The 13,514-nt window shown below is 43.3% G+C and overlaps 1 protein-coding gene across 2 annotated transcripts; it reads left to right on the top strand.

Moving 5' to 3' along the window:
* The first annotated feature begins 451 nt into the window (after window positions 1-451).
* Window positions 452-13,121, top strand: LOC140607038 (uncharacterized). Of its 2 annotated transcripts, XM_072781330.1 has the most exons (3): window positions 453-6,609; window positions 9,377-9,448; window positions 12,837-13,121. In XM_072781330.1, exons 1-3 carry the CDS (start codon window positions 1,052-1,054, stop codon window positions 12,910-12,912), a joined length of 5,706 nt encoding a protein of 1,901 aa, XP_072637431.1. In that variant the 5' UTR covers window positions 453-1,051; the 3' UTR covers window positions 12,913-13,121. The 2 variants fall into 2 exon arrangements, with proteins under 2 accessions (XP_072637432.1, XP_072637431.1); XM_072781331.1 differs by lacking the exon at window positions 12,837-13,121 and having other exon boundaries at window positions 452-6,609; window positions 9,377-12,496.
* Window positions 13,122-13,514: the final 393 nt, after the last annotated feature.

The raw sequence follows: 13,514 nt of genomic DNA, 5'->3' as shown, positions 1-13,514 counted from the left end.
CTCTCTGAATAAATAAATCCTTGAAAGCAAAGCAAAACAAAAACCTACGTTCTCCAGAGCTTGTGCCAGCCCATAAACACGGACTAAAATGAAAGAGATTATAGAAAGGACAGTGAAGGAAGTAAACGGGGCGCTAGTTACAGTATTTCCAGAAAGTTTAACATGCTGACCTCAACATTTTAAGTGCCTTCTCCATGCGTGCACACAGGGTAGACCTCAAGGTTACTTGTTCTAGATTGACAGGTGTGTTGAGTGTAGGTGGGACGCGGAAGTTTTCCATCCTAATGTAAACGGAGGGCTAGTCCCTTGGTTTCAGACTCTCACTCCCAGAATGAATTGCTCACCTCTCCCCTCCCCCATGCCCCCAAGCCCCTCCCACAGGAGTTTGGAGCCATCGCTGATTCAGTGGTAGGTAGCCTCCTCCTAACACAGTAGTGAATTAAAACTCAGACATGCGTATTGAGAACTTAGAGGAGTCTAGGGCCATACCACCCTGAACGCGCCCGATCTCGTCTGATCTCGGAAGCTAAGCAGGGTCGGGCCTGGTTAGTACTCGGATGGGAGAACTTAGAGGAAATGGCAACATTCAGAGTAACCGTGAAGTGTGCTCCCCTCCCCACTGTCCCTGTGCTTATTCTTCAGGTCAGCCTCTTTTCTTAGAAGCAGTACAGCCAGGGGGAGGAGGAATGTGTCTCGGATTTAAGCTTTGAAGAGGACAAGTTCGATCCGCCAGAAGTGGACTAGCATTTTGAATCTCCCGGGACGCCAGGTCTTCTGCTTCCTGGGGAAACTGCTCCACACCCCGACCCTACACCTCAGAGCGGCTGGAGTCTGGGTCCTTGCAGACTCCAGCAGCCCAAATCCTTCCCTGTAGCTCGGCGGGAGGTAGTGGTGGCCTTTGCAGGGGAAGGGAGGCTTGGCCTGGGGATTCTGGGGAAGAGGCTTGAACCAGGGGCTTCGGAGCCCAGCCGCACCCCAGCTGTGCCAAGCTCACAAAGGTGGTAAATAAAGGGTGGGACGCAGGCGGGGGAGGGGCGCGCAGTTGCTAACAATGGGGGCGTCACCGGGCTCCCTGAACATTTCGGTTTCTCTGGCGAGACCGAGCGCCCCACTGGCTTGGGTCTCTGCTCCGCAGAGTATCATGTCCAGGCTTTGCCTCTCCCTTTTTTTTATTTTTACCTGGCAACCGTCGTGGTTGTTGGGCCAGGCAGCTCCGCTTCCCGCGTGGGCCCGTCGGACCTCCGGCCCTCGGAGATCCCCGGAACCCCCGGAACCCCCGGAACCCTGGTCTTCGCACTCTTCTGAACTCCTGCATGAATCGCTCCAGGCACTTACCCACCCCGCAGAGGCGGGGGGGGGCTTTAATAACTTGAGGTCCTCTGCTCCAGCCCAGATATCGGCCCCGCCTAAGCAGTTGACTGAGACTTTGGTTCCATTCCTGGACACGGATTCAAATGGTGAGCTGCCCCCAGAGACAGATCAGTATCTGAATGACAAGCCAACCCTGCACGAAAGGCTCTTACAAGTGGTTCCAGCGTTGGGTGATGAGAATCAGGCCATAGTTCTACCTCCTCCACTCAAAAGTAAGATGAAAACTGGAGATGAGCCAGAAGATCACCAGTCATTGGAAATACTTGCTCCACCTCTGGACAGTCAGGGTTTAAACCAAAGAAAGTTTTTTGTTTCATCCCCAAACCTGGACAAAGATCTAGTTCAGCATCGAAGGCTTGCCAAAGTTGTTATTGGAACTCCAAACCAATTTGCAAATAAAGAGCTCCTAGAACAACTGCAGGACGATTATTCAGATTCTGGTATGGATATCATATACCCTGAGGAAAACCGACCAATGGATTTCCCAGGGGGACCAGATCAACCCCCAGAGCTCCCTGAGGAGCTTGAAATTTCTTCACTCCTGCAGGAGACCCCTGCAGGACCTCTCCAGTCCACTGTAGAGGAACCTGAACCTTTTGTGCCTGGAGTGGAGGCCCAGGCCAAGCATCCAGAGTCCCCTGAAGAGACAGAAACACCTCCACTTCTTCAGGACGCTCTATCTCAGCCTCCAGAGATCCTTAAGGAAGCTGGAAATTCTGTAAGCCCACAGGAGGCCCCAGCTGAACCTTCAAGTACCCCTGAAGTCCAACAGGAAGCCTCAGCTCAACCTACAGAGGCACCTGAGGAAGTAGAACCTTGGACCCCTCAGGAGGCCCCAGCTCAGCCACCAGAGGAGAAGGTACCACCTCAGGAGGTAAATGTGCCATCTCTGAGTCAGAATGAAGCTCAGCGGCCAAAATTACACAATGTCACTGTTAAACCTGTAGATTTGGCACTTACTGTAACTGTGACTCAGCCTCCACAGCACCCCAAGAAGGCTGAGCCTGCAATCCTGCAAGAACAACCAGCTCAGCCACCAGAGCTGTCTTTGGGGGAGGTGGAACCTATTCCAACCCAGCAGGAGCACCCAGCTCAACCTCTAGAGCATCATGAGGTGAAAGTTGCACCTCCAGGTCACCATCAGGTTCAACAGTTAAACCTGCCCAATATCACTGTTAAACTTGCAGGCGTGCAGGTTACTGTAACACCAGAACCCACTACAGAGGTGGGACCTTTGCCAGTTCAACGTGAGTCTGTCACTCAGCCCTCTGTGCCCCTTAATGTGGAACCTTTTGCAACCCAGCATGAAGCCCCAACTCTGCCTCCACAGTCCCCTGAGGAGAATGAACATTTGCCATTTCAACAGGAGACTCCAACTGAGTCCCCAGAATCTCCCACACAGGAGAAACCTCCAACACAGCAGGAGACCCCTGTTCAGACCGCTGGAGAGGTTAAACCTTCCACAACCCAGCAGGACACCCTGGCTCAGGATTCACAGGCTCCTGAGGAGGGTGAATCACCTTCAACCCAGGAGGAGGCCCTGGCTCAACTTCCAGGGACTCAGGAAGAGAAGGAACCTTCTCCACCCCAGCAGGAGGCCCCTGCTGAGCTTCCACAAATCCCTGAGGAGGGTGAACCTTCCTCAATACAGGAGGAGAGCCAGGATCATCATGCACAGACTCCTGAGAAAGCTAAACCTTCTTCAACCCAGCAGGAGGCCCCAACCCAGTATCCACAGGCCTCTGAGGAGGGAGAACCATCTCCAGCTCAGGAAGAGGCTCCCACTCAATTTCCACAAATTCATGTGAAGAGTGGGTTTCCAGAACAACATCCAGCCCCTGCTGAAAATGTTGAACCTTATCCAGATCAGCAGGGAGTACCAACACAGACTGGAGATCTTCCTGAAGAAACTGAACTTTCTCCAAGCCAGCAGTGGAGCTCATCTCTGCCTCAGATGCCTGTCGTAGGTGTAGAACCTTCTCCAGTCCAGCCTGAGCACCAGGCTCAGCCTCCAGAGTCCTCTACAGATATTGTAGCTCAGCCTCCAGTACATCATGAGGTGACATCCTCACGTCTAGGTCCTGGTGAAGCTCAGCATCCAATGTTGCCCAATATCACAGCAAAACCTGTAGATCTGGAGGTTTTCATAACTCCAGTGCCCACTAAGTTTGAACATGCTCCAGGGCAGCAGGAGGCCTCTGCTCAAGCTCCAGTTCCCCCTGAGCAGGTTGAATTTTCTCCAGCCCAGTCCGAGCTTCTTTTCGAGTCTCCAGAGACCCTTGAAGATGAATTTCCTCCAGGCCAACAAGAACTCATAGTAAAGACTCCAGACCCTCCTAAGGAGATGGAACCTACTTCAGCCCAACAGGAGGCCCCAGCTGAGCCATCAGAGCCCCATAAGGAGATTGAACCATCTTCAAATGAGTACACAGTCTCAGCTCATTCTCCAGGGCCCACTGAAGACGTCAAGCCTCCAACCCAACCAGAGGTTCCAGCTCAGCCTCCTGTTCCCCAGCAGGTCCCAGCTATATCTCCTGAGCCCCGACAGGAGGTAGAGCCTTCTGCCACACAACAGGAATCCCCAGCCCAGTCTTTAGAACTTGCTGACAAAGTGGAACCTCTTCCAGTCTCTCAAAAGACCCCTTCTCAGCTTCTACAGTTTCCTGAGAAGGTGGAATCCTCTCCAGTCCTGCAAGAAGCTCCATCTCTACCTCTAGAGCCCCTTAAGGAGGTAGAACTTTCTCCAGCCCAACAGGTGGCACAGACTCAGCCTTCAGAGCTCCCTGAGAAGCTAGAGTCATTTCCAATTCTGCAGCAGGCTTCAACTCAGTCTCCAGAGCCCCATCAAGAGTCAGAACCTTCTCCAGCTCAGCCTCCAGAGCCATCTAAGGAGGTTGAACCACAACTTCCAGTCCATAACGAGATGACAGTTCCACCTCAAGGACAAGATCAAGCTCAGCGTTCAAGCTTGCCCAGTGTCACTGCTAAACCTGTTGACTTGGAGTTTACTGTACCTCCAGAGCCTTCTACAACCCTGCAGCAGACTCTAGCTCCTCCAGAGGATCCAGAGGTGACACTTCCACATCCAGAACATGTTGAGGCTCAGAGTCCAAATTTGTCTGAAGTCACAGTTCAACCTTTAGATCTGGAGCTTACCATAACACCAGAACCCATTACAGAGGTTGAAACTTCAACGATGCAAGAGACTCCAGGTCCTCCTTTAGAGCCACCTGACGAGTCTGTAATGCAGCCTCCCATGTATCGGGAGGTGACAGTTCCAACTCCAGGTCAGGATCAAGCTCGGCATCTATTGTTACCCAATGTAACGGTTCAGCCTTTGGACTTGGAGCTTACCCTAACTCCAGAACCCACCACAAAAGTTGAACATTCTACAACCGTGAGTAAAACTACTGTTCCTCCAAAGGACATGGAAGTGACATTTGCACATCAAGAGCAGGTTCAAGCTCAGCATCCAATCTTGACTGAAGTCACAGTTCAGCCTTTGGACCTGGGGCTTACCATAACTTCAGAATTCACTAAGGAGATTGAACTTCCTCAACCTATGCAGGAGACTCCAATCCAGCTTCCAGAGCCACCTAAGGAGGTTACTGTAGCTCAATCTCCAGTATATCAGGAGGAGACCATTCCAACACCAGGTTGGGATCAAATTCAGCATCCATCATCACCCAGTGTAACAGTTCAACCTTTGGACCTGGAGCTTACTGTAAGTCCAGAACCCACTACAGAAGTTGAACATTCTACAGCCCTGAAAAAGACTATAGCTCCTCCAAAAGACGTGGAGGTGACATTTGCACATCTCGAGCAGGTTCTGTCTCGCCGTCCAAACTTGACTAAGGTCACAGTTCAACCTTTGGACCTGGAACTTACCATAACTCCAGCATCCACTACAGAGATTGAACCTTCTCCAACCATGCCTCTAGAGCTGCCTAAGGAACTTGTAGCTCAACCTTCCATATATCAAGAGGCAGCAGTTCCAACGTCAGCTCAGGATCAAGCTCAGCACCTGTGGTCACCAAATGTGACAACACAACCTTTGGCCCTAGAGCTTACCATAAGTCCAAAACCCACTACAGAGGTTGAACAGTCTACAACTCTGCATCAGACTACAGCTCCTCCAAAGGACCTTGAGGTGACATTTCCACCATCAGAGCAGGTTCAGGTTCAGCATTCAACCTTAAATAAAGTCAAAGTTAAACCTTTGGACTTGGGGCTTACCATAACTCCAGAACCTACTACAGAGACCAAACCTTCTCCAACCATGCAAGAGACCCCAACTCAGCCTCCAGAGCCACCTAAGGAGGTTGTAGTTCAATATCCATTCCATCAGGAGGGGACAGTTCCAACCCTAGGTCAGGATCAGGCTCCGTATCCAACTTTACCCAGTGTCACAGTTCATCCTGTGGACATGGGACTTACCATAACTTCAGAACCTACTACCCAGGTTGAAGGTTCTACAACCACCAAGACTACAACTCCCCCTCCAAAGGACCTTGAGATGACGCTTGCGCATCTCGAGCAGATTCAGAGGCAACATCCAAACCTGACTGAAGTCACTGTTCCACCTATGGACCTGGAAATTACTGTAACTGCAGGATCCAATATGGAAGTTGAACCTTCTCCAGCCAGGCAAGAGACCCCAACTCAGCCTCCAGAGCCACCTAAGGAGGTTAAAGTTCAATATCCATTTCATCAGGAAGTGATGAGTCCAACTCCAAGTAAGGGTGAAGTCCAGCATCCAGAATCACCCAGCATCACATTTCATAATGGGGGCTTGGGGCTTACCATTACTCCAGAACCTATTACAGAGGCTAAACATTCTGCAACCACGAAGAAGACTACAGCTCCTTCTCCAGCGGACCTTGAGGTGACACTTGCACATCGAGAGCGTGTTCAGAGTCAACAGCCAAACCTGACTAAAGTCACTGTTCCACCTATGGACTTGGAAATTACTGTAAGTCACCAACCAGAGTCATCTGAGTCGGTTCTCCCCCCAACGACTCAGCCCTCAGTGGTGCATTTTGCAAAATACTTCCCAGAAAAGGCATATACAACTTTCACTGAGCAGCCAGAACAGAGTGTTACCACAAATGTCAACATATGTGAGCTCTGTACCTGCAAAGATGAGACGCTATCGTGTACTGGTTTCAGCCCAAAGCAGAGGCTCCGCAGAGTGCCTGTGCCAGAGCCCAACACGGACAACAACACCTTCACCATCTTGTAAGAATTGCCTTTTCTCATTTGTTCCCTGCCTCCTGCTTGACACAGCAGCCTTTCTTTGAGGTCTTCCTGGGCCTTCGTCATCTCCCCAACCATGTTGACTGACTCTCTCTTTTTACCTTTTCTTTGACAACTGTCCTTATCTTCATTTTCCTGTTTGCTGTGGTTCCCACGTCTGCACTCGTTTACTTGTAATTGTCCTTATTCTTTATCCAGTTTTTTTAGCCCCATGATTTAATCGCTTAACCTCTACTCTCCCATCTTTATAGCAACATGTCCCTCTTTCCATCTCCTTGGTGATATACAAAAAAGTGGTTAAGAGTAGAGATTCTGGAATTAGACTGCCTGGGTTTGAATTGAGTTCTGTCACTTATTAGCTTTTGATTCAATTTCCTTATCTATAAAATGGGGTAATAGTTACTACCTTGTGGGATTATTGTGAGATTTGGTGAGTTAATACATATAAAACACGTTTTCAGTGCCTCACATATATGTGAGTGTTAGCTATTATTTGATTCCTCAGCTATGTTTAGAACTCATCTTTGTCCCTTGGTTTTCTATATACAGCACCCATTTTATGCCCCGCCCAGGACTCAGTACTGTGGCAGCCATGCAAGTATGGCATTGTCTTTAGAATATGAAATAATAGGTGGGAAGAAAGGAAATAGGCATAGAAAGACAGGTGACCTATAATTAAGTACAGACTATAGGTTCTGTAAGTCACCAGAATCTGTAATCAATGGAGTGTAGGGGTCAGAGAAAGCTGCATGGATAAGCTAAAACTTCAGCTGAGATTTAGAGTGGCTATGATTTGTTAAATACAGCAAGAATAGGGAGTATAGTCTAAGCAAAGGCACAGCTGCGAGAATGATCAGGAATTAAGAATTAGCTTAGAAAAAAAAAAGAATTAGCTTAGGAGGGCAGCCCCAGTGGCTCAGCGATTTATTTAACGCTGCGTTCAGCCCAAGGCGTGATCCTGGAGACTCGGGATTAAGTCCCACATCGGCTCCCTCCATGGAGCCTGCTTCTCCCTCTGCCTGTGTCTCTGCCTTTCTCTCTGTGTGTCTGTCATGAATAAATAAATAAAATCTGGAAAAAAAAAACATTAGCTTAGGAAGCAGTGAAAGATACGGTTATGAATACCCTTGACTATCAGCTAGAAGGGTTTGAAAGTTATGCTGAGATATAGAGAGCCATTGAAAGTTTTCCAGAAAGACATATGTATCACTAAAACAAGAGGATTGTTTTCTATTCCCTATGTAGAGAGATCTAAAGAGGAAAGCTTGATCCAGGGAAACCAGAAAGAATGGTCTAGCAAAAGCTGGGAGTAAAGTGACAAGGGGCCAGAACAGAATGGCTGTGATAGGAGTAGAAAGAAAATCCTGAAAGCATCACAGAGGAAGAAGCAACAAGACTGCGTAACTGCTGAGGGGAGTAGTGGGCAGGGTGCATCCAGAAAAGAGAAAAATCAACTATAACTCTCAGAAATTTCTGTCCCGGATGAGCAGGTGGAAATACAGCAGTTGGGAAGGACAGCCAGTTGGAGGGAGATAAATTCAGGTTTAGGCATCTTTTATCAGGGAACATAAAGCAACCAGAAGGCATTTTGGTTGACTGGAAATGGCCACTAGGCAGATGATGGGCAGATGGCTATCTGTTTTGCCTTATTTCTGACTCCCCTGAAAAAAATGTGTATATAAACGGAATAGGGGGGGGATTCCTGGGTGGCTCAGCGGTTTGGTGCCTGCCTTCGTCCCGGGGCGTGATCCTGGAGTCCAGAGATCGAGTCCTGCGTCGGGCTCCCTGCGTGGAGCCTGCTTCTCCCTCTGCCTGTGTCTCTGCCGCTTCCTCTCTCTCTCTCTCTCTCTCTCTCTGGTCTCTCATGAATAAATAACACCTTAACAAATGAATAGGTAAGTTGTTGCTGAGGGAAGAAGATAAGTTAAAGGTAAGATTCAGTCATATACAGAATTAGTGATTAAAACTGAACTCAGGCATTTCATAGCTTTTTTGAAATACTTGCAATTCATGGATACATTCTCATTTTTTTTAATGTCACAAGCATATAGGATAAAATGTGAAAATCCCACCCAACCCCCCCTACCACCCATAAGATAACTCCTGTTACCATTTTGGTGTCTGTCCTTCCCATCACTTTCCTTTGCAATTTTCCCCTAATCAGGTAATACTTTTTGTTCCTTGCTCAGTAATTTGTTGCTTTTCCCTATGTAACATGTCTAAGAAATCTCTCCATATTAGTTCCTCTCATTTCTAACTTCTCCTAACAGCTGGACAGATTTCAAAAGAAGTCACTGGGCCAAAGCTTTGGTGTTCCTGGCATAGGATTTCTTTACCTTTGTTTCCTGGCATAGGATTTCTTTACCTTTGTTTTCTTTACCTTTGTTTGATACTTTTTTTTTGCCATTTTTCGGTTCAATTATTTTCTCATTGATTTACAGAAAGAACCATTTTAGACACATAGAGGTGATTTGGAGAAAAATACCATATTCATAAAGTAATTAACTGGCATTATCTATCCAAGAAATTAGACAAATAGGAAGTTCCGGTTCTAAGGAGATGGCTTGTTTACACCAATGGCCCCACATTTCTTTATTAATTGTGCAAACTGGGATGCTGATAGCTATGGATATTAAGAAGCTGGTATTTTCTGCATTTGCATATTCCCCCAAGGTTGCCTATGATTCTTTACTTATTCTGTTCATTCTTTTCCTAACTAGTCAAGGATCTGAACTGTGTTTCTTCACAGAAATTTCCAAGGAAACGCTATTTCTTACATTGAGGAGAATACATGGAAGCCATACCGTTGGACTGAGAAATTGTGAGTATATTTTCTCCGAATACGAATACAAAACACTGCATCCTGAGATCCTTCTTAGTCAAAAATTTTGAAGTCAGTATCTTGGAGGAAAGGTATTTCCCCCTCCATATCCCAAATCAACCTCTATTGATGGCAATTCTATGTTTATCTTGAAAATTGAATTTGACAGGCTCTCTTTAAAATTTAGAGTCAATCTAAACTTATTTTCCATTATATAGGAATACATGATTATATCCTCAATATATAAAAATGAAAGAATAGATAAAGTGAACATCTTCTTTGTGTTCTGATCCCCTACCACTGAGATAGCCACTATCTGGATTTAGTATATATCCTTCCAGATCTTTTTCCATGCATTTGTCTACATACATATTTATAGACAACAAAATAGGTTTGTTGTGGGATTTTCTTACCTTGTTTTTGTTTTTGTTTTTATATAAATGATAACTTCCTACAACTTGATTCTTTTGCTTATGCTTATGCTTATAAATGAATCTTTTGATTCTTTTATCTTATGTCTTAGATTTCTTTTCTTTTAGTGTATAGATAGGGGGTTACCCCATTCATGTATATGCCTGTGTAATATATTCCAAAGTATGAATGTATATAGTAATTCTCATATTGATGAATGTTTAGACTGTGTCCCATTTTCTTGTCACATGCGCTGCTGTAGTGAACTGCCTCAACCATGCATCTTTGTGTATGTGGGCAGGTATTTCTGTAGAATAGATATCTAGAAATGGAATTGTTTGAATAAAGACTATGTAGATGTAAAATTTTAATGGCCCTCAAAAAAGTTGTGCCAACTTATACTCCAACCCATAGACCATGACAGCATTCACATCCTCATACCACCCACTACTGGATATTCTCCATTTCTTGGCTGGTCTGATGCGTGAATAAAAGGGGTCCCATGTGAATTTGAAGTTTTCTGATTACTTGTAAATTTAAATACCTATGTTTACTGAACATTTGTATTTCTTGAGTGAATTTTCTGTCCTTTGCCAATTTTCTGTTATCTTTTATAAAAATTGATCTGTAGAAAAAAGTCAATGTAGACACAAGTGTTTTTAGAAAAAAAAATATTACAATCAAAGCAATCAACTGGTGTTTTTATGAGAGTTTGGTGTCATATCATTAGTGCAACTTGAGCAGAGAAGTCATAAATGACTCCTGAATTAACAATAAAAGACAGTAATCATAGCAATCTAAAAATAGGGATTATGATCCCTCTAAAGTAGATTTCGCCCCTTAGTCTGATATCTTATTGGTAAGGGAGAAATGCTAGAACTAGGCATTTGTTTTTTATTTTGTGAATTTCTTAAATACTATGTGTAGTTTATATTTCTCCATGATAGTGTCTGACTGGGATATTTTATTTCCCAAACTTATAAGAAAACTGAAAATAATTGTCGCAGAAATAAATAACGTTAATTTTCTTTAGGGAATGGAGGGGGATGGGTGGGCTGTGGACAAGGGTAGTAGAAAAACTTTGCGTTGTGTACTATATACCTTTGGAATTTTGGGCCATGTGAATATATTACATATTTTTAAAAAATGAATTGAAATTAAAAAATTAATTTTTAAAAAGCATGTGTTTGGGAATTTATATACTAGAACACGAATGTGGTAAGTCCTGCAGATGTCTGGTTCAGCTTGAAGGTTATACCTTGTAAGCAGAGGTTCCTAACTATGGATCACTGCTCTCCTGGGGCAGGATTTTAACCTGTTTTTCTATATATCTATTGGATGATATCTGCCAACAGTAGAATGAATAAAGTGTGGAATAGTCATAAAATGGAACACTATTTGTTTGAACCATAAAGCCACATAAGTAATCTCAAATTTTCTGATAGCCACTTAAAAATTAAAAGTAAAAAGAGAGAGATGACATAAATGTTAATATATTTTGTTTAGCTCTTATAGCCAAAATATTATTTCGACATATAATTATTATACCCATTATTAGTAAGATAGTCTATGTTTTATACTGTCTTCAAAATATCCAATATCATTTCTATCATGTAATCAGTATAAAAATTATTGAGAGTTTGTGTTCTTTTTATGTTCTTTTTTCCATAGTAACTCTTTGAAATCTCAATTTGATTGCTAGTCTTTTATCAAGAATACTTGTTCTGTATTTAGATTTCATAAAAATTACAGTTGAAAAAGTAATATCACATACCTACATTGTTGCAAACATATTTAAACATTTTCTAATAACTGTTGAGTATCAGTTTTTTCATTTGTATTTTAAAGTAAAAAAAATTAATTAAATAAAAACTTCAGCTCCTCAGTCACACTAGCCACTCCCAAGTATTCAGTAGCCACATGTAGCTAGACATGCAATAAATACTAGGTATTGAAATGAACCAACCTCAGCTACATGCAACAATATAATGAATTTATAAGATAATATTGAGTGAAAGAAGCAACATAGAAAATAATACCTGTGATTCCATTTATATAAAGTTCAAGAAGCGACAAAACTAAATTATGTTGTTTATGGCTGACATATGATAGGTAAAACTACATTTAAAAAAGCAAGGAAATTTGAGGTCCCTGGGTGGTTCAGTCAGTTAAGTGTCCAACTCTTGACTGGGCTCAGGTCATGATCTCAGGGTCATGGGATAGGGCTCCACACTCAGCCAGGAGTCTGCTGGAGATTCTTTCTCTCCCTCTGCCCCTCTCCCAGCAATTAATCTTTTTAAAAAATTAAAAAAGGCAAAGAAATTATTAAAGTCAGGATAATGGTTACTTCTGGGGAATCAGAGAGAGGGTTGTGATTGGAAGGGGCACACTGAAGCCTTCTGGGATGCTGGCAGGGGTTTTTCTTGATACAAGTGGTGTTTCATGGGTATTTGCTTTATAATTATTAAACTGAATATTTATGTTATGTACACTTGATGTGCATTTTTTTAGTTCTCAAAAAAAAATTTTTTTTTTGGTTGGGGAAAAAACAAATGACTTTACCTATAGTGCTGTATGGGGCTTCCAACATAGAATTTAGAAAAAGAGAGGAGGAAGTGTCAGTTCTGCCAGTATTGTTGTCATCTAAACCAGGGTTCTAGCAGAGACTTTGTGATCCAGAGAGTAGACATTAATATGCATTTTGGTTCAAATAGTGGATGGCTGTGTGTGTGTGTGTGTGTGTGTGTGTGTGTGTGTGTGAGAGAGAGAGAGAGAGAGAGAGAGAGAGGAATAAAGAAAAAAAAAAGGATTTGAGTGGAAACAGCGCAGAGCTCAGTACTCCTAAATTAAAGAAGAATTAGTATATTTAGGTGGCACCATTACACAGGTTTCCCTCCCAAATGGGAGTTAGTCCTGTGTAGTGAATAGTTGTAGTTGTTTTGCATTTTGATGCAGAAATAACCTTTTCATTTTTCAGAATTCTCAGTGAAAATTATTTGACTGAATTACATAAGGACTCATTTGAAGGCCTGCTATCCCTACAGTATTTGTAAGTTAATTAATCACTTATTATGAGTTTTTAGTTATATTATCTGTAAAATAAATATGGGGTTCAAATTAGATAATCACTATAATTTCTTCTAACAATAAATTTCCATCTCTAGCATTAAATATCTCATATGCATTTTCAGTTTTTTAATTCTATAGACAAGATAAAGATAGAAAAAGACCCTTCAGTTATAGAGCAAAAGGGGTAATTAGGTCTGAGCAATTATGGATGCACATATGAACCTGTCTTGTAAGTGTTCATATACCGTGTGCTTACATTTATACTTAATTTATGGCTCATGGATCAAATCATGCTCAGGTCTGTCTTTATACAGCCTGAGTTAAGAATGATTTTTACGTTCTTAAAGGGCTGTAAAAGAGAAAAGAAGAGAAAGAGAAGAATATATGACAGAGACCATATATGGCCTGCAAAGCCCAAAATGTTTACTATCTGGCCTTTACAGAAAAGGTTTGAAAAAGTTGGTTTAGTAAAATGAGAGGAATTAAAATTAACCTCAAATTGTCACCTACAGGACAAGAAAATATAGAACACTTACATTATTTTGAATGCCATTAACCCAGAATGTTTTTAATATTTAATCTAAAT

The sequence above is a fragment of the Canis lupus genome, chromosome 16 (genome assembly GCF_048164855.1).
Source record: "Canis lupus baileyi chromosome 16, mCanLup2.hap1, whole genome shotgun sequence".
NCBI lineage: Eukaryota > Metazoa > Chordata > Mammalia > Carnivora > Canidae > Canis > Canis lupus.
Note: the sequence above shows the minus strand (reverse complement) of the source record. Positions and strands in the feature narration are given on the sequence as shown.